The 25,805-nt window shown below is 41.6% G+C and overlaps 1 protein-coding gene across 7 annotated transcripts in view; it reads right to left on the bottom strand.

Annotated features, from left to right (window-relative positions):
• TGFBR3 (transforming growth factor beta receptor 3) overlaps positions 1–25,805 on the bottom strand; it is a 207,967-nt gene that overhangs the window by 20,026 nt on the left and 162,136 nt on the right. For 6 of the 7 annotated variants that reach the window (XM_055585178.1, XM_055585177.1, XM_055585179.1 and 3 more), the window contains 8 exons: positions 23,338–23,485; positions 17,269–17,458; positions 15,286–15,617; positions 14,721–14,873; positions 11,700–11,840; positions 11,374–11,532; positions 6,210–6,509; positions 3,189–3,309 (listed from right to left, as the gene is read on the bottom strand). In XM_055585178.1, coding sequence (XP_055441153.1) covers positions 3,189–3,309; positions 6,210–6,509; positions 11,374–11,532; positions 11,700–11,840; positions 14,721–14,873; positions 15,286–15,617; positions 17,269–17,458; positions 23,338–23,485 — 1,544 coding nt within the window. The remainder of the gene's footprint in view (positions 1–3,188; positions 3,310–6,209; positions 6,510–11,373; positions 11,533–11,699; positions 11,841–14,720; positions 14,874–15,285; positions 15,618–17,268; positions 17,459–23,337; positions 23,486–25,805) is intronic. The other variant, XM_055585175.1, reaches the window with a different exon arrangement.

Here is a 25,805-nt window from a genome sequence, read left to right as displayed (position 1 = left end):
ACTCTTCACCTTCTTTTCATAATTATTAGAGCATTTGGGTACTAACCTGCATACCAATGTGATATGGCATGAACTGGGGAAGAGGCCAGGAAGAGGCGTATGAAAGGACAGATGACTGTGTTGCTTGCAGATTTTATTAAAAACTAGAATCAACATAAAGGAAATCAGTCCTGAATATTCATTAGAAGGACTGATGCTGAAGCTGAAACTTCAATATTTGTGAATCAATTGGGCCATCTGATGCGAAGAACAACAGACTCATTGGAAAAGACCCCAATGCTGGGAATGATTAAAGGCGGGAGGAGAAGGGGATGACAGAGGATGAGATGGTTGGATGGTATCACCAACTCAATGGACATGAGTTTGAGTAGGCTCCAGGAGTTGGTGATGGACAGGGAGACCTGGTGTGCTGCAGTCCATGGGGTCGCAAAGAGTCGGACACGACTGAGCGACTGAACTGAACTGAACTGAGAATCAACCTCCACCTAGGATAAGGCATAAAGATTTAAGAGCACAGGCTCAAAGTTCCTTGATTTGAATCCCAGACCCACCATTTATTTATGTGATGTGACCTTGGTCAAGTTACTTACCCTTACTCTATAATAGACTTGCCTCAGAGAGGGGCCATGTGGATTAAATACTATTACCCACAAAAAACATTTAGGACAAAGCCTTGCACTAAGTAAATGCTCAATAAATGTCAGATCAACATTATCATCATCTCCATCTTCATCATTACCAGTAGCATCATCATTATTAAAAATTTATGCAAAACAATCCTAGTCCCAGAGTTGGTTCCCAAGGGACTAAGAGATCAAAGGTGGCAAAGATGTGCTGTGAAACTCAGGAAAGTTCCATTAATAACAGTGCCTCCCCCCACCAAAAAAACACAACAGTGGCCCAGAGGAAGGACTCAGAATTACTTACTTAGTTTTGATGGCCTATTCTGCTTGCCCAGAGAAGAAAGAAACATCACCTGAAATGAGCCCTTGCTACTGGCAGTGGTAGCCACAAAGCAGCTCTCTGGCTGACTGTGAAGTAGACAACCTCTATCTGCCGCCCCAGAAAAGCCAAGTGTTGAGAAATAAGACGGACCAAATGCCCAGGGAGAGCTGGAACTTCGGCCAGGTCTCCAAAGAGTATCCATGTAGTAAAAGGACAGTAAACTGTCCCATTGGGAAATTTTTACCCCCAAAGTTACTCCCAACAAGAGATCTGCCCACTTCCAGAGATACTGTGTGTGCTAAGTTGCTTTAGTTGTGTCCAACTCTCTGCAACCCCATGGGCTGTAGCCCACCAGGTTCCTCTGTCCATTGGATTCTCCAGGCAAGAATACTGGAGTGGTTTTGCCATGCCCTCATCCAGGGGATCTTCCTGACCCAGGGATCAAACCTATGTCTCCTGTCTTGGCAGGCAGGTTCTTTACCACTAGCACCACATGGGAAGCCCACGGATACTGGGGTATTTGTTATCTTAATACAGTAACACATAAGGCTGTCTGGCAGGAAGAACACTCACGATCCTGTTATTTTTCAAAGAAACCAATACTATCAGGCAAATAGTCACATTCCTCTTATAAATGATTATTCCAATCCCCTGAGAGGTAGAAGGAGAGCACAGATTCTAATGGCCTGCACTGAGGACAAGTGCTGCTCGAGTCAAAGGGAAATAAACATCAAAGATGAGTGGAGTCACTCAAAAAGGCTAAAAACTGCCAGGAAACCTACCCCATTCAGTGTAAAGTTAGAAAGAGCATTTGCATACAGCCCCTGGGAAGCCAGCCTACCGCCTAACCTTCTCAATTTGTTTAACAAACCTAGGCAATGAACTTTCTTCACCGCATGCTTCTCCACTAAAACCTAGTCTCAATTAGCAAATCTCATGAAATCGCTTTGATATTTGGTAAAACTTTCCTCTTGAACTTTTATGTAAAGAAAACATTGAACTTTCAGGATAATTATACACCAAGTTTAAATAAAGGTAATTACCTAATTTACAAGAGGAATTACTTAAAAAAATACCACCAGACTTAAAGAATGAATGAATGAATTACTGGAAGTTATACTGCTGCAATATTAATGCCTAATTATTGTCTGGCACAAGAAAAAGCAAGCTGCTGCCTTCAATTACGGGCAGGATTACCTCTCTCAAAATAGGTAAGAGTAACAGATGGAGTATGGGGTGGCTGTTGCTGCTGTTACACCACCTTCACAGTACAAAACAGAGCCAGCTGTTGCCCGATTATGATACGCTTTGCAACACAATTAATTTATTCTTATTTCTTTTCCCTTGGACCCAATAAACAAGGAACTCCTTGGGCAATCCATTTATAGAAAGACTGCAGCTATTATAACTGCTTCAAATGGCTAAAAATTAATGAATAAAGTTAAACAAACAACAACAAAAACACTGATGAGGAACCAATAAACATCTAATACATATATCTCCCACCAACTTGAGGACGGCTGGGAAATGAATGAAAAATTGCTTTGCCTCTTCAAACAGTACAGCTGAGTGGTATGGCTGAGAAGGCCTCTGGGAGTCATCTGGTCCAACCCCCTCTTTCTCCAGATAAAGAAAATGAAACCCAAGGACCTGAGAGGAGAGCTCCAGGGTCCCACAGCCAGCTAGCAGGGAAAGCCTAGAGCTGTGCGTAAAATTCTAAAAATGAAATGATAAAAACACATTTGAACAGTGGTTTTCAATGTCTTTCTGCTGTGACACCTAAGACAGATGGTGTTCACGTACATGGTACCCTCCCCAAAGGCATCTGTGATCCCTGACAAAGCACTCTAATAGCTTGTAGCCAGCACAGCCTTTACCAGTAGGTCAAAGAAAGATGGGCTGTGGACTGCGTGCAATTCCAGAAGGAACTCTAACCCTCTCCAACACGCTCGAGGAAGCACATCTGCATGCAGGGTGAGCGCCACCATCAGCATCATAACAGACAACTGAGACTTTGCTCTAATATTTAAAGAGGAAGTCACTGGCAAAGGTATCATTAATGCACAGCAGCAGGAGAACCAACTAAACAAAAGACTCCGTGGGCAAAGAATTCTTTTCTAAAGCTACTAAATGGTCGTTAATTTATCTTTCAAATAAAACTGGGCTTTGATTTACAGTATTCCAGCTTCTTTATGAGTAGCACACAGGCCGCTGTTCTCTGACCGAGCCTCCGCAGAACGCACCTTTAAATGGTACTTCGTGGTGGATAACAGCGAGGGGCCTGGTGAATGTCTTCTTATTCTGCATCATGGCCCAGATCATTGAGGCATCCAGCGAGGTGCAGGCTTCATCAGGAAGCACACACTGCAGAGAGAACAGAGTCAGGGGGTCACTCAAAAGGGCCAGCATGGTCGTCCTGTGGCCCCTTATCAGACTGCTCACAGCTATTTACACCAGAAAAACAGGATACCAGGATGGTTTTCAAAGAACCACCAATAATCTGAGAGTTATGAGAGCAGCCTCAGTGTATTCTCAGCTGCACTTGAAGACGCAAACATTGCTGGATGGATTCCCACAAAACAACTGGAGGTTTTAGTGTTATTTAGTCTGAAAAATAAAATAACTATATGACGAACATTGGCCCTTCATCAAGCTGGCTTACACATAAACGGTTCATGTTTGTGATTTGTGATGGTAGGAAACTTCATGTATTGCATTATGAGGGTGACAAATTTTACATCTGTTGTCCAAAAAGATAATCATGTTGTCGAGTGCATTTGATTTTTTTAATTACAGTATAGGCTCATGCAAAATGAAGCTTTCCAGGGTCATCTGCTTTTAATGTTCCAAAATGAAGTCCTAGGGAGTTGTGCCTAGGGGTGGAGGCCATGAGATCAGCTGTTTCCAGCTATTTTCAGTCTCCAAACTTAGAACCAGCATGCCCAAGCCTGGTGTATCTGTTTCCATTACCTTTTCCTTTAAAATAACTTTGGCTCCTTGTCTACGCCCATCAATAGGTGAAATGCCAATGTCAGTGACATCCAATCACTTTTGTTGGAAGGGGAAACATATCAATTATTTTTTAAAAATCTATATATAGCAAGGCATCCAGAAAAGTTAACTAGCTTCCAGATCTTCCAGTCACAAAAGAGCAGAGACTTGTGGCTTTATTGTCATTGCTGCTCTGAGCAACATCAAAGTCAGATACATGTTATATGACAATTCCCCTCTCTTCTAACTCCTGCCCCAAACAAACAAGAAAAGTCTTTACAAAGCCCTCCGGTAAAGGGAAACAATGGGTTTTTCATGGAGAGAACTCGTTGAGAAGATTTGCAGTTTAGGAAGAGCTTTCTTACTTTCCTTCTAGTTCCTTGGTTAAGCAAGTCTACAACAAATTTCACTGCAAGATCCCGGGCAAGTCACTGAACACTCTGCTCTCAATTTCATCAACAATAGGCAGGGCTGGACTCAACAGTCTTTGAGAATTCTTCCTAGAAGAATCTTTGGCTCGGTCTATTGTCATAGAAAGCAGTCATAGGAGTGTGAAAATATTAACCATAGGCCGTAAACAGAGGAACAGCGGTAACAGCTCTATAAATGGTCCACTGTCCTCACCTCCACTGTCTCACCTGTTCTACCTAGGAAGGAAGGCTATGCTATTACTCTAACTGTACAGACAAGGACACGGAGGTTCTGAGAGGTCAGGAACTTGCTAATGTCCTGTCAGGAAGAATCAGGCCTGCATTCTCGGCCCCCATGCTCTTTCCACTCTACCTTGCCTTGGATACAACCTTAGGCTTAGGGTCACATCCCATGTCAACCCCAGGAACTCAGAACTTTCCTTTAAATGTTATAGAAGGAAATATTAGGACTAATTTTCACAGACTGACACACTATGAAGCTGGGTTGCTACAGGCCAGGCTCACTGAAAGGTGAGAGCCACAGCTATCAGTAAAGACGGGGGTAACTGCCAGGCCTCCCCTCCTAGATCCCCAACTCCTAGAGTTATTCTCTGGGTCCCACAGCCACTCAAGAAGTTCTGCATGGCTCTCGACCACTGTCCACTATGGCCCAAGCTTGATGGCCACTGGAAGGTGGAGGCCCACAAGGCCAGGGCACCAATGTTCCCTAAGGCAACCTAAAGAACACAGCCTAAATCACCTTATATATATATATATATATATATATATATATATATATATACACACACACACACACATATGCGCTCCCTGAGGACTAAGAGATCAGATTCACTATATTTTCAAATGTATTATAAAATTTCCTGTGGTCTAATGGAGAAATTGATGCCCAGGAGAATATAATAGTGCAAAGGATACAGATAAATGACAATCCGTCTCATAACAATAATTTTTCCTTCTCCTTTTACGCCCATCTCTCACAACCTATGTACCAGGTGAGAAAATTCTGTCCCTATAAGACATTGTTAATGACACAGCTCAATTATTGGACTTTTAGATGCTGACTGATATGCAACTGTAAAAGGATGAGAAGTCAGCTTACACTGTGTGAGATATCTAACCAAAATAAACACACATGCAAAGTTATACATAATTACGGCAGATCACAGAAACAAAACCAGACAGAAGATACCCTTCGTGCAAAAAGCCAAAACAATGAGGTCATTACCCTTGCGGATGCCCCCTACCATAGCCACACCAACAAGGTCAAAGGGTTCTGGTTTCTGTTGTGGCAACAGCATGTACTGGTTCTGTGTGGGGAGCAACAGGAGGCAAACATGACGAACCACAATATGAAACCAAGAAAAATTAAAATATTTGTTAGTTTCCCTTAGACATCCTCATGAGACAAGTCAACCTTATAACTCACACAGAGAAGGTCAAAAAACAACTGTAATACAAATCTCAGCGGGACCTGGAAAAATTAATCCTCACGTTGAACTTGTCCTTCAGCTCTCTGTACTCTTGGCACTGTGTACTATTAGAATAGCAAAGATAAAGCCAGACCTCTCCTTCAATGGAAAACAGTCTTGATTTATCGTTCATAAGATACTACTGAATAGCATGCATGGAAAAAAAAAAAAAAAGCATATGGTCAGGACTCAGTCTCCAAGACTCCATAAAACTCACAGTTCCCTGCTAACAGGAACTTTATGACTTTGACTGGGCAGTCCCCAAACCAAAAACCTCAACCTGCAGCAAGCTGTGATTACACCTTTCTGGTAGGTCACTGCCTCACCTAAAGATGTCAAAATAACAGGAGAAAATAGATGAAGGCCCACTAACCTTGGGTAGCTTCTGGGGGTCCTTTTCCTTTTTGGTACACAGCGTGAGCTCACACTGGAGAAAGAGCAGGGAGGTATTGAAGACAGGCTTAAAAACAAAGCTGAACCGTTTCTTATCTATCTCGGCTTGTGGGATAGGAAAGTGCACTCTCTTGGGATTGTAGAATTTCACAGATTCATCTTTAGGACAAATGTTCTCAATGATAGTATAATCAGACATCCTATCAGGGTTTGAATACGGAGAGATAAAGCACGTTTGGATGGCAAATCCCAGTTCTTGGTCAGCCTTGGTAACAGACACCTACAACAGAACAGAAAGCTCAATTCAGACGTGAGTTAGCATTTCACGCTCACTGTAGGCACAAGGACAACACACCAACGTGGCCCTTCTGACGAGAGACATGGCGTGATCTGTGTAGCACACCTGTATAGTCTTCTTTCTAATCACAAAAGTGACACACTCATGGAAGAAAGAGATATTTTCCATTTAAATTTGGTATGGATGATGACAGTGAATTATTTAGTTTAAGTGCCAGCCTGCATTCTAATATTCTAAGATTCTAATACAAGATAAATAAGTCTTTTTGACTTCCTATAAGTCCTCTGGGAAATAAAAATAAAAGTACATCATGCACCTAGAGTAGACTTTCCAAAATAAATAGAACACCAACAGGTAAAAACCCTAATGTCATAATAGTGTTATCACTTGGGAGGCAACCTCTCTTAAAAATTACTCAAAAAATAAAGGACAGAGCTAGATGTACTTAAACCAGGCAGGGAAGACCAAACTTCTAAACTGCAGCAAGTCAGAAGGAGCCTAAACACTGCAGTGAAGTTACTGATTCATCTAAAGTCCTGCTTCACGGTGAGCAGCCAGAGCTGGCTTCTGGGGCTGGATGTTGGGCATGGTGCAATCTGGTGGCGATCACGGGCCTGGCAAAGTGTCCCAGCTCTTCAGAGGTCCAAACCAGACCTTGCCAAGGACTCTCCCTTCACTCTTTAAGCCCAAGGGTATTTTAAGGGAAATCTAATCTGGAAACGTTTCCGACTCATTTACACTTACCTCTTACAAAACATTTGTATGGGCTATGTCCAAACCTTGTTAAGGTTCTTTTCTTTAGAAACAGGAAGTAGTGTGTGGCCAAGTGTAAACAGAATTCAAATCTCAACCATCCTGAACTCAGCTAAAATCTCCAAACCAGACTGGATTCTCCATCTGGTGACACATGGATAACTGTGTGAACTGCCTCTCCCCACTATTGCCTCATTCCTTGACTAAACTAAGAATCAAAATAAACTTAAACACTTTAGAAATAAAGTTGGTCCTTAACCATAAGCCAATAGCCCCAGAATCCTTTCAAAGGCATGAAGCTATAAACACACTTTGCATTCTGAGATACCCACGGGAAATCCCTGACATCACATGGGGCTTTTAGCCCACAGCACTATTTTGAAAGGTCCCTATGTGGTTAACTGCAAGACACTCAACAGTGAAGATGATGAAGATGAGAATGACATTTTGCTGTGCCTTAAAGCTTAATACCTGAGAACAATCTTATAAGTATTTTCATCTTCATTTTATAAATGGAGGGAAAACGGAACACACAGGATAACTTGTTCAAAATCATAGCTAGCAAATACTGGGGAAAACCAAGGCTTGAGCCCAGGTCTTCTGAACCCAAGTCCATTTTCTCTTCACTATTTCACTACAGCTACAGGGTCAGTTCAAGCTGCCCATGATGTGGTCAGGGAGGGTGCTTAGTAAGACATCTTTCCAGGAAGTAGTATTTAGAAGTCTGAAAATATTCACAATTCATTATTTTTACAGTATTTCTGAAAAATGAGATATTTAATCTTGGAAAAATGGCAAACTACATATACTCTATTTACTCATAAGTGCCCTTTAACATGAACTCAGAACCCACGATGCAAAAACGTGTGATAGAAGAAATACAAACCTTTTCTCTAATCTCAATGATCAGTGATCTGCAATGGCAGAATAGCTAAGGTACTCCAAAAAATTGTTTGAGAGGAAAAAAAGACTATTGTCAATAAGTCTTTTACTCTGAAATGGACTGGAAGTGAGCAGTGGCAGGACTCTGCTGCTCACTCGCCATGAGCACTGACCCTTGGTTTCTGCCCCCACAGAATGAGGGCACTGACACTGACTAGATACAGCAACTGTGACAATCTGTAAAGTCAAAATTATATGCACACCACACAGCTCTCGGATAGTTAGGAAATGCCAGCTAATACTAGCAGTACTAATCTACATTTACATTTGGGGGGTTATATTAGACATCAACCCTGAATATTCATTGGCAGGACTGATGCTGAAGCTGAAGCTCCAGTACTTTGGCCACCTGATGAGAGGAGCTGACTCACTGGAAAAGCCCCTGATGCTGGGAAAGATCGAGGGCAAGAGGAGAAGGGGGCAACAGAGGATGAGATGGTTGGCTGGCAACAGAGGATGAGATGGTTGGCTGGCATCACTGACTCAATGAACGTAAGTTTGAGGAAACTCAGGGAGATAGTGATGGACAGAGAAGCCTGGTGTGCTGCAGTTCATGAGGTTGCAAAGAGTGGGACATGACTTATCGACTGAACAACAAAAACAACATATAGACTTATATTTTTAATTTCCCAAGACAAATGAACTAAAAGAAAATGTGCCAACTGTGTGACCAACTATCACCCAAAGATGACCAAAGACCAAGTGGCAAAACTGGTAACGTCTTGGATTAAAGGAAGAGATCATGATCTAGAGGAAACAGGAGATTCTGGGAGGCAATGTGATAAGAATGGCCACAAGAGGAAACATGGAAATAGCTCTTTAGACCAAGTCAATGATTAAGTTTTACTTACTTTCCCCAAATAAAACATTTTCTTATCAGCGGTGGAGTCCAAAATGAGACAAAAAAGACTAGGCATGGCTACTATCCTATTTAGCAAAATATATACCAATTCTCTCTCATATTTTAAAATATGTGGTTTAAAACAATTTTAAAATAAAGTAGTTTATAGCAGTTCCCCCTTCCCCAAATTCTCTTCAGTGTATTATTACGTATTTGCCCTGGTGGCTCAGCTGGTGGAGAATCTGCCTGCAATGTGGGAGACCTAGGAAGATCTCCTGGAAAGGAAACAGCTACCCACTCCAGTATTCTGGCCTGGAGAATTCCATGGACTGTATAGTCCATGGGGTCGCAAAGAGTTGGACACGACTGAGCGACTTTCACCTATCATTTTAATGATGTTTAAAATGGCATAGCAAAAAGACTTGGTTTGTTTTTTTCCATCACTTTCACAATGTCTTTGATTCAATTCAATTATGAACAACATAATCTACAAATGGGAGAATAAGAATGAAAAAGAAAATATATTTCAAATAAGCCAGCACTGGGGGTTGGGGGAGGCAGTTGGGGAGGAGGGAGAAAACCCAAAACATCCAGAGTTGGATGTATGAGGAAGATTTAAGGCAGCAAAGCCACAAATTGGCAAAGCCAGGAACACATCTGGAAAAGAGCAAACTGCAGTTAAGCAGCGCCCCTAAAACCTATAGTACAATAGTGCATCACTGACCAACCACACATGTGGATGGAGCAGCCGGAAGAGCAAGAAGAAAACACCAGTGTTGGATTAGGAGAGAGCTCTGATCAGGGACAGCACATAGAAAGCAGTACATCTTCCCTAACAGAAAAAGGAGTACCCAATGAAAGAGAAGATCTCTCAGAAGAGGGAAATCAGAAAGCAGGAGATGATCCAAGAAAATGTCTAGAGCCTGTGGGCTCTGTCCCAGAATCAGTACAAATGTGAGTTATTTGTCTTTCTTAAATAGAAATATGTGTACTGAAGTCATTTTTAATATATGGAAGTATCCCATTTTGGCCCCTTAAGCTTCTCCCTCCTCCCATAGTGGAGAACACCAGCCTGCATCCTAGCACCAAAACCAGCTCGATAGAGGATGACTTTCCTGTAAGACCAGCAGACATTCTGGGGCCATGAGCATAATTATCTTCTCTAGAATCCAGTCTGTGGACTTGGGTATTTGCACTGCAAAGAGGTTACATTTTCTCCCCCTTGAAAATGGCACTTTGAGGATAAATGATGGCATCCTGTGGACAACAGTGTGGTCTCTGGAGCCAGATGGACTGAGTATGAACCCTGACGCTGAACTCAACTAGGTACTAATTGTGTGACCTTAGACAAATTTGGGCCTCAATTTCCTCATCCACAAAATGGGGATATTAACAGTCCTGTGTCATAGAACTGCTCAGAAGAATACGAGTTCTTATAACTGAGAACTTATAACTGAGCTTGGCACAAAATAAATCTACAATAAACTTTAGCTGTTGTTATTTCATTATTACCACCACTACCTAATAGTTCTGTAGTCACTCCACAGATTTACATTATGTGTGGTTATTACTGTTATACACAGGAAATAATTTTAATAAATTTATAGATACATTGGGGCTTCCCTCATAGCTCAGTTGGTAAAGAATCTGCCTGCAACGCAGGAGATCTAGGTTCGATCCCTTGGTCGGGAAGATCCCCTGGAGAAGGAAATGGCAATCCATTCCAGTATTCTTGCCTGGAGAATGCCATGGACAGAGGAGCCTAGCAGGCTACAGTCCATGGGGTCGCAAGAGTCGGACTGGACTTAGTGATGAAACCACCAAACCACCGCCATAGATACATTTAGATAATGATCTAGGAAAAAAACCAATTTTCATGAGCTATAGTAACATACAGTATTTCACTCAAAAGTATGCACAGTTTAAAAGATAGTCTCTGAGGGGGTTTGAAATATTCCCTTGTTAACTCTGATACTGCAACTACTGAACAAATGCCCTTGGCAAAAATACAAAGGACAAAGTAAGGACAAGGCTTTATTAGAATTTATGCCCCTGATTAAAAAAAACAAAACATTTCATCCATTCATCTATAAAATGCTCTCTCCATTTAGCATAATGCAATGAATCCTGAAATTCCTGCTTTGGTCAGAAACCAATGTGGAAGCGTCTTTTGAGTGAAGCCTTCATCCAGAGCTGGTCAAGGCTGAGGAAGGCAGGAAAACGTCTGCCCCCAGGGGTTTTCACTCATGCTCAGGAGCCACTAAGAATCTCCGCTAACCTAACAGCCCAAGGCTAACATACGGGTCTCACCTCAACATAAACGTGTCCGTTCTCTGCCACAGAGAAGACCCCCTGGGAGGGCACGAGAAAGAGGTCAGTGTTGTACAGCTCCATGTTGAAGGTGACGTTCCTGTTGGGTTCGTCCTGGAAGCTACGGGGATTCCCTACCTGTCGCAGGCTACAATTAAACTGGAGAAAAGAAGAAAACAGATGGAAATAAATCACAGTCAAATGAAGCTTGTAGCTTTAGAAGCTTTAGCCTTTAACATCTGATTTTATTTTCCAATGGTTCCCGACTAAAGCCAACCAAAAAGACAACATTCTCTACAAACTACCTCCTACAAACAAATACATACCACCACAATTTCAAGTCGGCTGAAGAAGGAAGTGTCCCCTTCATCCATGTCTCCTGGAAATCCATTATCACCAGACTCTAAATCTTCATAACCATCTGGCCAGCCACTACTATCCCCAGAGGGTGGAATCTGAATCACAATCTAAAAGGCAAGGAAAGCACAGTGTTATGAAAACACCCAATCACATACCTTTGGTTCCACCTCACATAAACACCCGTGTAATAAATTCTGAGGTGAACTGAAAATCTGACTTAATTAAAAAAAAAACCTCCAAGTTTTTTTTTTTTAGGATTTTATCCTCCAAGAAATGAAAAAAGAAGAAGCCCAATGCATAATAAATTAAGATTTAAAATAAAATATGTATTTCAAATAGTGTGAAAACACCAGACACTGAAATGGGGTTGGGTGGGGTTTTCAACAGACCCACCTGTACTCTAGGGGGTGGGGGAGTTTCTCCTTAGGGGCCTTTATACTGAAAACTCTAAGAAACACTGATTTGGCTAATCCAAGGAGTTCTTGTAAGTTGTGTCTGTCAAGATTTGATAGGGACTTCCCTGGTGGTCCAGTGGCTTAAGACTGAGCTCCCAATGCAAGGGGCCTGTGTTTCATCCCTGGTCAGGGAACCATATTCCACATGCTGCAACTAAGAATTTGCATGCCAAGGTCCCACACAGCCAAAAAAAAAAAAGAAAAGATTTGGTAAAGTTTGGTTTGAGTCAGAAGCCAAGAACCTGCTGTTCACTATTGAACCATTGTCTCCTCACCCTTCTCCTATATGCGTCCATCTCCCCCACTATCTCCTGTATGAGGTAGAGATGCAGGAAAGAACAACAAGTTCTATGCCATAAAAACCTATCTTAACACTGGTAGAAGGTTAGTTCTATGTAAGATGAAAAAATTCACCCAGGGATTAGGACTCCTTAACTCCTCATTTATTTGCATACATGGGATAGTTATAATTTTTGTTTGATTTTATGCTCCACCTCCTTAGATTTTGAATATGTTGTAAAATGAAAATAGATATTAAGTCTGAAAACTACTACAAACAATTATAACTGGAAGAAATGGTTAAAATAGCCATGAGAGGAGAGCAGAATGGGAAAGAAATGAAGGAAAACTGCCTCTCTATTCTTTCCCAGGTCCTCAAAGAAATTAGTGATGCCACTGAAGCAAGTTAGGTTATTTCTTACCCTATAATAATTTTTTTTTTTAAAGGAAGAAGAAGAAATATACTTTTCTCTCCTGAGGTAGACGGCACTTTTTTTTTTTTTTAACTTAACCAGTTATTATGGCCTCTTATTGGCATTAATTCAAATCAAAGTTTAAAATTCCAGGGCTTCCCTGGTGTCTCAGTGGTAAAGAATCCACCTGCCAATGTAGGAGACATAGGTTTGATCCCTGATCTGGGAAGATCCTGCTTGCCTCAGAGCAACCAAACCTGTGAGCCATAACTACTGAGCCCGTGCTCTAGAGCTGGGAGCTGCAACTACCGAGCCCACATGCTGCAACTGCTGAAACCCACGTGCCCTAGAGCCCGTGTTCTGCAGCAAGAGACGCCCTGCAATGAGAAGCCTGTGCACTGCAGCTAGAGAAAGCCCGCACAGCAACAAAGACCCAGCACAGCCAAAAATATATAGAAATATTTTTAAAAGAGTTTAAAATTCCAAAATCACGTATACCAGTAATATATGACACTCATTACATCAGGAAAAACTGGATAATTGCAAGAAAATGAGTGTTGGAATTGGCAGAAGAGTGTTCATCATAGAAGTCAAAGGTTAATAAATAATTTCAGTAACAAAGCGGAGTAGCTGCTCCAGCCTAGGGCTGGGGGAAGATCAGTGGATGAGAGGTTGGGAAGCTGGATTCAGTCCTGGCTCTACCACTAACTCGTCTCTCAAATCCAAACAAGTCTCGTAACTCCCTGGAGTTCAATTTCCTCACCTGTGAAATGAGGACGCTGAATGAGATCATCTTAGGGTTCTTTCCAGCTCAAACATTCTAAAATTGTCTGAGGAACAATAAACTTGGCTCACAGGAGAGTCAGTCCCTACATGAGCCATGCTGACCAGAAAGCCAGTCTCTTCCCTGGCTGGGTCCTATCTGTGGACCAGCAGTGGAATAAACAGAGTCGTCGGGGCCTCCCCAGCCCATGCCGAAGCTGGGTAGGCCCTGCGCACAGACACACACATGCGCGTCAAAGCTGGACACGGGGATCTTGGAGCCCTGTTTCTATCATCAAAAGTACAACTCAAATTGCAAAATTATCACTTTAAAGTCCTTTTGAAATTTCATGTTCAAATTCTTGTAACATTCACTGTGTAGTGTCCACCTCTACACAAACAGATTTAATCTGAAAAGATTAAGGTGAACTTCCAAGAGTGATGTCTGGAAAGTGAAGGGCAGCTACTGCAATGACTGTCATTGGGGAATCTGGGTAACTTCCAAAGTAGGAGATGTTCTTCAATTTAGGGTCTTTCCTAAGGATGGAGAGAGATTTAATAATTTCTCAAAGGACCTTTTCAGACTTCTCTCTTTTGGTTCTTTTGTTCATGAGGGAGGGAAAAGTTCTCCTACTTCTAGACATGCCTCAGATGAGGCCATGGATCTCACATGAACCATGGATCTGGTTAGCTCAGTTGTACAGAGGTGCTCATTCATAGCCTTGGAGTTTGTCCTCATGTGAACCAGGCCATCTGAGCCTGCAGCTTAGCCAGAAAAAGCCATAATCACCTTGCCAGTGAACGCTTTGCCACCAGGAGATGGAAGGAAGGGTGGGAAAGATCATCACAAATGTTCCAGCCGAGAAAACAGGGCCTCCCAACTCCCACACACTCACCAACAAAACAAAAGTGTTCAGGGTCAGAGTACATCCCGTTTTGTTGAGAACCAACACTGGGCTTCATTCAAGTCTGGGGTACATGGCCCTCCTCACTTTCATAGAAATCTTTAAGACTAATTTTAAGGTAACACCCAGCAAGGCTCAGGCAAAGGGAAAGCTTTGTCCCGGAGAACACTCACGGAGTTGTAGTAAACCACACCACCAGGGGCTGCTCGCCGGAGCCGAGTCCCGCAGCCATTCAGGGGAGACTCCAAAATGAAGTGGGTGTCATTTGTCTTGGCCTTGCAGGTGGGATCCAACAAGGTGAGCTCCATCCCAGAGTAGCCGCTGGCCTGAAACAACCACCACCAAAGACATAAAGAGGGGCCCACAGGCCATTCTACAGCACGCAGTTAACACATTTTGCCTGGTCTTCCAAATAAAGGTCACTGGAAGCCTGCACTCCCTCTCCCCCCTTGCCTCCTTTCAGCCTACCATCTCTCAACAGCCCCAGATTTGTGTTTGTTGGCCTTGGAAATTCAATAGCAAAATATTGACACACAAGGATCTGGAACCCCCCCTCATTGAGAACAACAGGAACCGGGTGAGACTCACAGCCAAGGGGAAGTGAGCCCATCCAACTGAGAAAACAGTATCAAATCTCCAGAGTTCAAAAGTGAAAGAGCTGGAAATAACTCACACAGACTGAGGTGAGAGGGACAGGGAGGTAACCTCCCATTCTCTCCTTTAAGAAGCTGCACCAACCTGAAAAGAATCTTTGTCTACAGCCACAGTCATCTTCTCATTGTCACACTTGACGGACAGGGCAACATCTGTGCTGCCCTGCACCTCCTCTGGCTCTCTGGGATCAGGGAACAGGATGCCAGGGATGACAGGGTCCTTTGGCCGAGGGATCCCATCTTCTCCCCCTTCCTTCCGGCCTCTCCTGGAGATGTCGGGGAAGGGAAAAGGGAAACCTCCATTTCGGCTTCCCCCTCCCCGAATGGGTGGGTTGTCCAGGGCAGGCAGAGTGCCAGGGCCCAGCAGGATCCGTAGCTCAGGAGGGATGGTATGGACCTCCTCATCTCTCATCTCTTCTGATGGTAAGAGAAGAAGGCAGAACATCATCAGTGTTTGATGCCAGGTCACAATCATTATCATGAGAGGTGAGAACAGGAGGAATGAGCAAAGAATGGGCATATGTAAAATTATCCCTAATGAGCAATGTATAAAGGAGATGTGAAGTCTGTCTCGAAGCCTGAATTCTAGTCCTGATGTTCTTTCTAACTGGTCTGGCAGCTTTGGGTAAGTAGCTTACTTCTCTGTGCTCTGGTTTCCCAATTTTTTTAAAATAAGAGGTTGAATTAGATCAGTGGTTCTCAACTTTGGCTACACACTGAAATCACTCTGGGAGCTTAAAAAAAAAGCATCCCTATGCTCAGGCTGTACCCCAGCCCAATTAACAACTGAACTCTCTTTAAATCTATGTTTTAAAGCTCCCCATGTGACTCCAATGTGCAGCCAAGATTAAAAACTGCTGGATTAGATGATTTCTAAGGCCCTTCAAGCTATAAAAAAATCTACTATTTAAGTAAGTTATGTGGGATGATATTATTCCATTCAAATGCCAATGAAATACTTTCCTTGAATCTAGAGATTCTTTAGGACAGTCTCTAAAGATTTCTTGAAACAATACTTCTATTTTGAAATTATTTTGCTACCTCCTATTTCACTGCTAAATTCTAACAGATATCTAGGTACCCTGGCCTTTTAGAACCTAGTCCCCCAACAAAAAGAAAAAGCTGCTTAGCTTCAATTATCCCCTCAAAGTCAACTGATATATACTTGAGGTTAATCCATCCTGCAGTGGGAGTTGGAAAAGACGATGACAGTAGACGTTAGCTCTCCTTCAATACCATTTTTTTTAAAGGATGGCACAGTTAGTTGTATGGGTCCAAAAGAAGTAAGAGGTTTGGAGGTTTTTAATTTGTTAACAAAAAACCTTCACAACCACCCTGTGAGATGGGTCCTACTGTTTCCCCCATATGGCTGAGGAGGAATCAGAGGCTCAGAAGTTAAGCAACTTCCAAAAACAGTGATCAAATATCAGGGCTGGGACTTGAACCTGGACTCCCAACCTTCATTCTACCAACCCTGTACTCAGTTGTAGTACCATGCAATGAGCAAGAGATCTAGGGATCAGAAAACCTGGGGTTCGAGTCTTAGTAGCTATAAGACTCTGGAGAACCTCAAAGAACTTATTAAGCCTCTGCTTTCTCCTCCATCTAAGTGGGGTAATAACGCCTATATTCCCTCTGAGTGAGGATGAGAAAGCACAAGTGTGAGTCCTCGTGACTCCCTATGAGATCTGGCCTGACCTAAGACTTCTCTCCTGCTGTCCCAACCCCTCTGTATCTCAGCCCAAAGTGATCACTAGGCTCCTCTGAGAAAAGAACCCAGACTAATTTATCCTTAATATATGCAGAGAGAAAGTGATCTATAACAAAGTTTTCCAATACGCAATTGACTCTATGTTAGTAAAAAGTCTGTATTCAAGGTAGTTTCCCCAAAATAATCTAGCACAATTCTACGTAACTTTAAGCTTTACAGTAAAAAGTAGTCAAATGAATTGTCAAAATTTGCAACAGAAAAACAGCACCATATGAGTTGAAATGAAAGTTCCTCATTGGAAAGCACATTTGGGGGGGGTATTTTTTATATAAACAATAACAAAAAAATCATACTTACCATTGCTTTCAAGCCGAAGATGGAATCTATTAGCCATAGGAGCCACCGTGTATGATGTTACTGGACTATAGCCATTGTCCAAAGCCCACTTGACCAGACTCTCCTGGGTTGAAGGAATGTCATCTCTTTTTGATTTGGTCATTATCATAGATCTTTCACTTTCTTTCCCAAAGCCAATACTATTAGGAGCCTGAAGATAATAATAAAATTTCACTCATGAGTCTATAAAATTAAACAGTGCCTTAATACCTGAAACAAATAGATTCTCTATTGTGTATGAGCAAACTATTTATTCTTTTGATCCCTACTTTCCTTGGGCTGAGAATACTGATGTGAAAACTTGTAACAGAAGATTAAAGAAATATCTATTCATGCTGACTTGTCACATCATTTGGGTTGCTTATGTGGATACAAATAACAATCATTTTTGTCATTAGTGGATAATCTAATTATCATAAGCATGATTAGCACATCACTAGAGTTAATGTTTAAATTATTAACACACATCAAATATGATACAAAACTTTTATCATTTTTATTTAAAATTATATATACAGTATTCAGAAATGTGTATTCTATATTATCTGAACATGCCTGTGTTCTGCTTTCTATGTTGTTGTTGTTATTTCTATGTTGATGCTATGTCGCATCCAACCCTTTAGCAATACCCGCCAGGCTCCTCTGTCCAAGGGATTTTCCTAGCAAGAATACTGAAGTGGGTTGCTATTTCCTTCTCCAGGGGATCTCCCCCACCCAGGGATCGAACCTGCATCTCCTGCATTGGCAGGTACGTTCTTTACTGCTGAGGCACCAAGGAACCCCCTAATTCCTATATCCTAGAGTTAAATGAAAGAAGGCACAGCCTAGTTACTTCACTGTGGAGACTATCCTCCTTGCAAACTATGAATGACACAAGGTGAAACAACCAATGTCGATATTTCACTTATAACTTATGATCAATTTAGCAATCCTGTAACTATAGACACTTGCCAGTTCTATTAATGGAATATGGGTAGATTTTATGGTCTAAAATATTAAATTAAGCCACCATGCCTCTAAGTACCAATACTTTTATCCCACAATACAAGTAACTCTTAAAATTAACTTTCATTTGGTAGTCAGTTAAAAACTAAAACTGAGTGATAAGAATCTTTCCAGGAAAGAATATTGAAGGACTCTGAGTACTAAGAACATGGAAGGTAAATTTCACATTACACTTTGGTCCCACTGCAGTGCTCTCCTCAGATGGGCAGGGAGCACCCAAAGGGAAGTCACCACATTTTCAACATCTGTTCCTACAGGGCTGGAAGGCCCTTCTAGCAAGTGGATTATGCCATTTCATGTCGTATAAAAATCACTTTAATTTCCATGCCCAATTATTTTCTTCTGCATAGATGCAGCATTTTTCCTAAATTCCCCATTTGTTTCCCATTCTCTTTGCCCTTAACATGACTAAATATTAATCCTTTCCCATTATAAAACCATAGAAGATTCGCAGTCTCTGAGTTCTCTTGGCCTCTCTGGTTGTGGGATACTGGCTGAGGGCACGCATTTTCAATTCAAAGCTGAAAGAACCTCACCCAGTATATTTTCCTACTACCCGAAGTGTTCATCAGAGAAGCAAGTCACAATAATGCACGTGAAGGGACCAGAAAGAGCTGTAACCAAGTTCTGTAGCCATTAGGGAAAAAAAAAAAAAACCTCAGTTCCACAGATTTGGATTATTCTGCTCTTACTGGGATTCAGAAAACATTCCTTAGGGAAAGGGAAAGAAGAAAGAGGAGAGGGAGAGGAGGAGGACGGAAGGAAACTAAAATGAAGTAAAGAAGGATCCAATTAGTTCTTAGACCTTTTTACTCATTGAGTCAACAGCAGTTTTTTCAGCACAGCTTCTTCCAGGCTTTCAAGGCAGCCTGTCGTTTTGATTGGCTGGAGTTGCAACACTGGCCTAAACAATACTGCTTGGCCTCATCTGCCCTGGTCTTTCATGTTGTTGGACAGCTGAGAAAATACTGTATTTCCAGAATACTGTCACCGTAACTGCCACCTGTTCTTTTTGTAGCAATATGGAATGAGTTGTTTACACCTTTCCACATGAACACTAGGAGCTGTCAGCACCACTCATATTGATTACACCTCAGGATTTACAAGGCTAGAAATCTATCTATGCATTTGTAAAGCAGCAAGGTTTGGGACAATGGCAGGCAAGCTGGTTCCCAGCAATGAATGGGTTCCTTATCCTGTATTTCTGGGAGTCCCCAGGCTCCCAAGGCCTCGGTATAGCTACTCCATTAGGGAGTATTCAAGGAGGTCTCAAATACCACCGCCATCTTTCCCAGCCATATCTTCACGAAGGACAATGAGTTAAGTAGAGTCTGAGTACCTTTCCCTCTCCCCACCATCCACACACCTGCATCAAAACTGCTGGTATCTGGGAGGGCAGGGGCTGGAGGAAAAGTTAGGCAGAGGGTGTAGTCCATACTCCCAATGGGATTAAAAAATATCTCTTCTAAGAATAAACTCACTATTTGCAAACTTGAAGCCCTGAGGCCCTATGAAATCATACAACAGGAAATTTCTAACAAGTTATCTCCATCTATTTTATGTTTTGGAGTCTTTTCCAAAATGTGATTATGCATGGTCCATAAGGGCCCCGAATTAAAAGCCAGAGCTGGGCATGATGATGTAATGTGGACACTTGTAGTAATCCCATCTGGCCCAGCACAACCCTCTGTGCCTCTTTGGACCATCCTGTCTTTTAGAGGGTTCATTCTGCCCACGTCATATCACACACACATATACATACCCCACCTATGTTTAATGGTGCTTTTCTTTAAATTTCCCCATCGAGTTCCACACAATTCCTTTAGTAAACATTTGTCATTGTCTTCACTTTGTTAATTGTCTCTACAAACTCTTAAAGAATTGCTAATAGAAGGAAGATAGAAACCTACTCCCTACCACCATCTTTTATGGCAGGCACTGTGCTAAGTGCTTAATATATGTTTTCTTATTTAATTCTTCTCCAAAATATAAGGCGTAGGTGTTACTATTCTTTTCTAGAGAAGAGGAACCCGAGGCTCACAGAAGTTAAGTAGTATATGTAGCTGAGGACTCACCATGTGCAGGCAGTATGCTGACTGCTTTAGATGAAATACCCAGGGCACACTTAACAAATATTTGTTGAATGAATGAATGGACTCTGCTAAACCTCACAAGAACTCTCAAGGTGAGTATTATCATTGTATCCATTTCACAGGTAAGGAAACAGACACAAAGTTCAATGAAATTGCCCAGGATCAACTGGGATCATAGCAATGGGAAATAGGATTTGAATCCAGACCTGGCTGGCCCCAAAGCCAGCATTCTCTCCACTCCACCTTTTTATTAGCAGGTAACTTTCCCTCCCAGCACAGTCAGAACTCACATCTGAGACAGGAGTTAAGAAATCACAAAGCATGAAACTGATTGGGAGAATAGAAAGGAACATCATGAAACATTACCTAATTGTTTAGTAATGTTGTCATGCATTGTCCAAAATTGGCCTGGAACAGGAGTACAGCCAAGGAGAGCAATATAAACAGATCTTGCACTGAGATGAACAATCTCTTTTTCTAGCCTCTCTGATTCATAGGAGAAGTGGGGACCTTCAGAGTGAACTCCAGGACTGCCCTGGACCAGGCACACATGCTCAGGGAGAGAAAGAGCCATCGAAGGGTCAGGGCCAAGAGAACATTTACACAAGAACTCCAGCAGGGAATTAAAATGTACCGTATGTTTTTGCCTTTCAAAGCATGATTCCCTTTCCTGTTTTTGTTATTCTGAAATTAAAAACATTTGGCTGGTGTGCCAGGCAGCAAAGGCTGCAAACAGCCCAGGTCACCAACACTGCTCATGCCATGCCAGGGAAAGCATTCACAACAGCTCTGACTTCAGAAAATCACTACTGAGCTTTGTGCTCAATACCAAATTGATGTATCACCACTACACATGATGGTTTATTGGGATCCCCTAAAAGTTAAAAAACAAAAACAAAAACAAAAAAAACCCCAGAGGAATCAGAAATGATTACTTTAAAATTAAGATGTGTGTGCTCATGGCTGTACCCACTGCCTCTGGCAAATGCTTATGCAGGATGTTGCCTAGGGGACTATTGGCTCTGTTCACTGTGTTGTCACACAGAAGGTGCCATGAATGAATCATACTAATGCCAAAGGCATCCCTCTCCCAAAACATGAACCCACTGAAAACATAAATCCCACTCCAACTGATTCAGTGCAGGCACTGAAAGAGGAACTGGCCACAGTTTTTAAAAAAGACAACACACAGGACAGATGCAGATGCACAGACTAGAGATGCACATGTACAGAACAGACTTGTGGGTACAGCAGGGGAAGGAGGAGGTGGGGTGAACTGAGAAAGTAGCACTGATACATATACACTACCAATGTGTAAGACAGACAGCTAGTGACAAGCTTCTGTATAACACCGGGAGCTCAGCCCAGTGATCTGTGATGACCTAGAGGAGTGGGACAGTGGAGTGGAAGGGAGGCTCAAGGGGGAGGGGATATAGGTATACTGATGGCTGATTCACGCTGTTGTATGGCATAAACCAACACAACATTGTAAAGTAAGTATCTTCCAGTTTTAAATTTTTACTTTAAATTTACTTAAAATAATTTTTTTTAAAAGACAATGCACTAACATTTAAGCTCACAAAAAGAGATGCTGAAGATGTAATTGGCTTCCCAGGTGGCGTTAGTGGTAAAGAACCTGCCTGCCAATGCAGGAGATGTAAGAGACAAGGGTTTGATCCCTGGGTCAGGAAGATCCCCTGGAGGAGGGCATGGTAACCCCCTCCAGTATTCTTGCTTGGAGAATACCATGGGCAGAGAGGCCTGGTGGTCTACAGTCCATAGGGTCACAAAGAGTTGGACACAGCTGAAGCAACTTAGCATGCATGCATGCATCCAAAGAGATAATTATCTTTTTAAAAATGAGGAAAGGGAATTTTTTAACTTTCAATATAATTTGCTGCAATATTCTGTCAAATAGCTATCTCCCTAAACATACTTGGAAAAAATGTATTCCACCAAATTTCAACATTTAACTTTTCCGGAAATGAGTTGTTGTCTGCCCATCATGCCACCCAGTTAAACTTCTCACATATATTTCCTTCATGAAACAGAATGCTTAGGAAACAGGCTGGGGATACTTTTCCAGCATCATCTCACTAACCTGTGCACAGCTGTAATTCTTTTATCAGGGTTTTATCCTTAGGAGCAAGCAAAAACACACGCCAATACCAAGTATTTGTCTCGAAAAGAAAAATCAGCTGGAATTAGCTCATTTCCCACATCTTTTGTAAAGACCCAACCCTACAGTAAGAGCTGATATTCATAGCCATGACACTGAGGCTCCCACAGGATTCTCAGCCATGAAATGCTTGTGTTCATTGTTTTATATTTACTAAGGCTGGAAATCCCAGGGACAGAGGAACCTGGCAGCCTACAGTCCAAGGGGTCGCAGAGTAGGATACGACTTAGCAACTAAACAACGACACTGGGATGACCCAGAGGGATGGTACAGGGAGGGGGGGGGGGGTCAGGATGGGGAGCACGTGAACACCCATGGCGAATTCATGTTGATGTATGGCAAAACCAATACAATACTGTAAAGTAAAAAATACATAAATAAACTGATGCAAAAAAACACAAAAACAAATAGACATTAACTGGAAAAAAACAACAACAACAACAAGAAGACTGGAAAGCACACTAATAGATTTCAAGAATTTCACAAATGAGGCTCGTGGGATCCAGAGAGGTGAAGGGACTTGCCCAAGGTCACAGTTCATAAGTGGCAGAGTCTGAACTTGAATCCAGGTCTGTATTGACCACAAAGACCTTTTTTAACTACCACACTGCCTGTCCTTGACAGGAGAAGCCAAGGAACAGCCTATTTTATAAAGTGAAAAATAATGGAGAAAAACTTCACAAAAATAACACATACAAACACAGCTTAAATTACTGCCATTCATCAAAACAAAGACATGCTTAACCAACTTACAATAGCTTTCAGGTTTCCCTTAATATCGAAAGATTTGATCACCCAGTTGACAGACTTTTTGCATTTCAAGATCAGGATCAGATTTTTGACAACCTCAGGATCCTTCCGAGAAGGTCTTATGTCAATTATGATATCCACCTGGAAAGCACTGTGAGTGGAAAACAAAGGCAGAGTTAGGACCCAAATGCCAGAAAGTTGCAACTCCCCTCTTCCAAGTCTTCATGTTTCCAGTGTCTGGCCAGTTGATTAAAAAGCTGGAGTGGATCCCAGGCAAATGACATGTGCAAAACAGATTGTTTAGTGCACACATAACAAAATGATTTTACATAACAATAGAAAAATACGCCTGTGGTTAATTAGCCACTAAACTTTTTCTCTTTATTGGGAAAAAAAAAAGGTGGTTATTTCATGTGGCCACTGTTTGAAATGGACTTGAACAAACCACAGAGTTTACTTTTGAAGCAGAATTGTTGCTTCTTCAGGCTCAACACCTTTGATATGTAACATTCTAATTTGTTATATGCTCAAAATCCTTCAAACCAGGAGTGGGTGCCAGTTTGGCGAGTGGAGGGTGGCAGGGTGGACGCAAGAGGGAGGAAGTAAAAAAAAGAGAAAACTTCAGAATAAAATAAGAAGCAAAAGGCTAGAGCATTTCTTGACTTATATAAGGTTTGCTTAAGCCATTAACATTTGTTACAAAATCATATCTGCATAAACTTCCCCAAACTTCTGGAGATAGCTATTAAAATAAAAAAAACAGATGGTCAACCAAGTGATTATTGGAAAATTAATGACCACAATCCAAACTTCTAAGAATCCAGTACAAAAGAGAATTCTTACCAAATAATAACATCTCTGGCATTCTGGATTTAGAGGAAAGTCTTTATTTCCATCTTGGTTTTACACACTTGGAAAGCATAAAATGAGTGATATATAGTACTCAAATGAAGCCTTAGGGCTAATACCTAAGTATACATGCTTCCATTACTTCTATCCCCATTCCCTTTTAATTTTCCACAATTCTTCACATGGGACAAAATTTCCATTTTCAAAAACCAATCTGTAGTTTATTCACTTTTGAAATCAAAGTTTGATTAGAATATTAACTGTAAAATCCTTCTATAATATAAATTAACAGTTTTACTCACTAGTCCCTATGAAATGCAAGTGAAAGTGGGAGAAAGGCCTACTTTCTCCCTTTTCTTTCTTACGTAAATTCCCTAATCATTCTTGATAAAGAGAGTTAAATTTTCAGTCCTGGACAGGATGCTGAGGGTTGGAGAGAAAGGCAAGTATCTAATAGTTCTCTGACGTGTCACCATGAAGGACCACTCCTCTGACACACATACACACACACACTCACACATACACAGTCACACACAGCTTCAAACAGTTATGAGTGCCTAAAGTGCTCTGAGGACACTATAAACAGAGATTTGTTTTTAAAAAAAAAAATTGTTAAAATGATAACTATGCTAATAAGGCACACTTTGTAATTTTCTTATCAGGGATAACCTCAGTCATAGGTGATAATAATGGAGTAAGAGTGTCTGTTCTAAAACTAGCACAGTCCATCTTCCGTGTCTCCAGGTTCCACATTTGCAGATTTAACCAACCACAGATGGAAAACATTGGGGGAAAAAATTCCAGGAAATTCCAAAAAGTAAAGTTTGAATTTGCTCCTTGCAGGCAACTATTTACATAGCATTTATATTGTATTTAATATAAGCACAAACTGGATGAAGCACAAGCTGGAATCAAGATTGCTGGGAGAAATATCAATAACCTCAGATATGCAGATGACGCCACACTTACGGCAGAAAGTGAAGAGGAACTAAAGAGCCTCTTGATGAAGGTGAAAGAGGAGAGTGAAAAACCTGGCTTAAAACTCAACATTCAAAAAACTAAGATCATGGCATATATGGTCCCATCACCTCCATGGCAAATAGATGGGAAAACAAGGGAAACAGTAACAGACTTTATTTTCTTGGGTTCCAAAATCACTGCAGATGGTGACTGCAGCCATGAAATTAAAAGACCTTTGCTCCTTGGAAGAATAGCTATGACCATCCTAGACAGCATATTAAAAAGCAGAGACATTGCTTTGCCAACAAAGGTTGGTATAGTGCAAGTGGTGATCTTTCCAGGAGTCTTGTATGGATGTGAGAGTTGGACCATAAAGAAGGCTGAGTGCCGAAGAATTGATGCTTTTGAACTGTGGTGTTGGAGAAGACTTTTGAGAGTCCCTTGGACTTCAAGGAGATCAAACCAGTCAATCCTAAAGGTAAGCAGTACTGAATATTCATTGGAAGGACTGATGCTGAAGTTGAAACTCCAATACTTTGGCCACCTGATGTGAAGAGTCGACACACTAGAAAAGACCTGATATTGGGAAAGATTGAAGGCAGGAGAAGGAGATGACAGAGGATGAGATGGTCAGATGGCATCACTGACTCAATGGACATGAG

The sequence above is a fragment of the Bubalus kerabau genome, chromosome 6, assembly GCF_029407905.1.
Source record: "Bubalus kerabau isolate K-KA32 ecotype Philippines breed swamp buffalo chromosome 6, PCC_UOA_SB_1v2, whole genome shotgun sequence".
Taxonomy (NCBI): domain Eukaryota; kingdom Metazoa; phylum Chordata; class Mammalia; order Artiodactyla; family Bovidae; genus Bubalus; species Bubalus kerabau.
The sequence above is the reverse complement of the archived record's forward strand: the minus strand, read 5'-3'. Positions and strand labels throughout refer to the sequence as shown.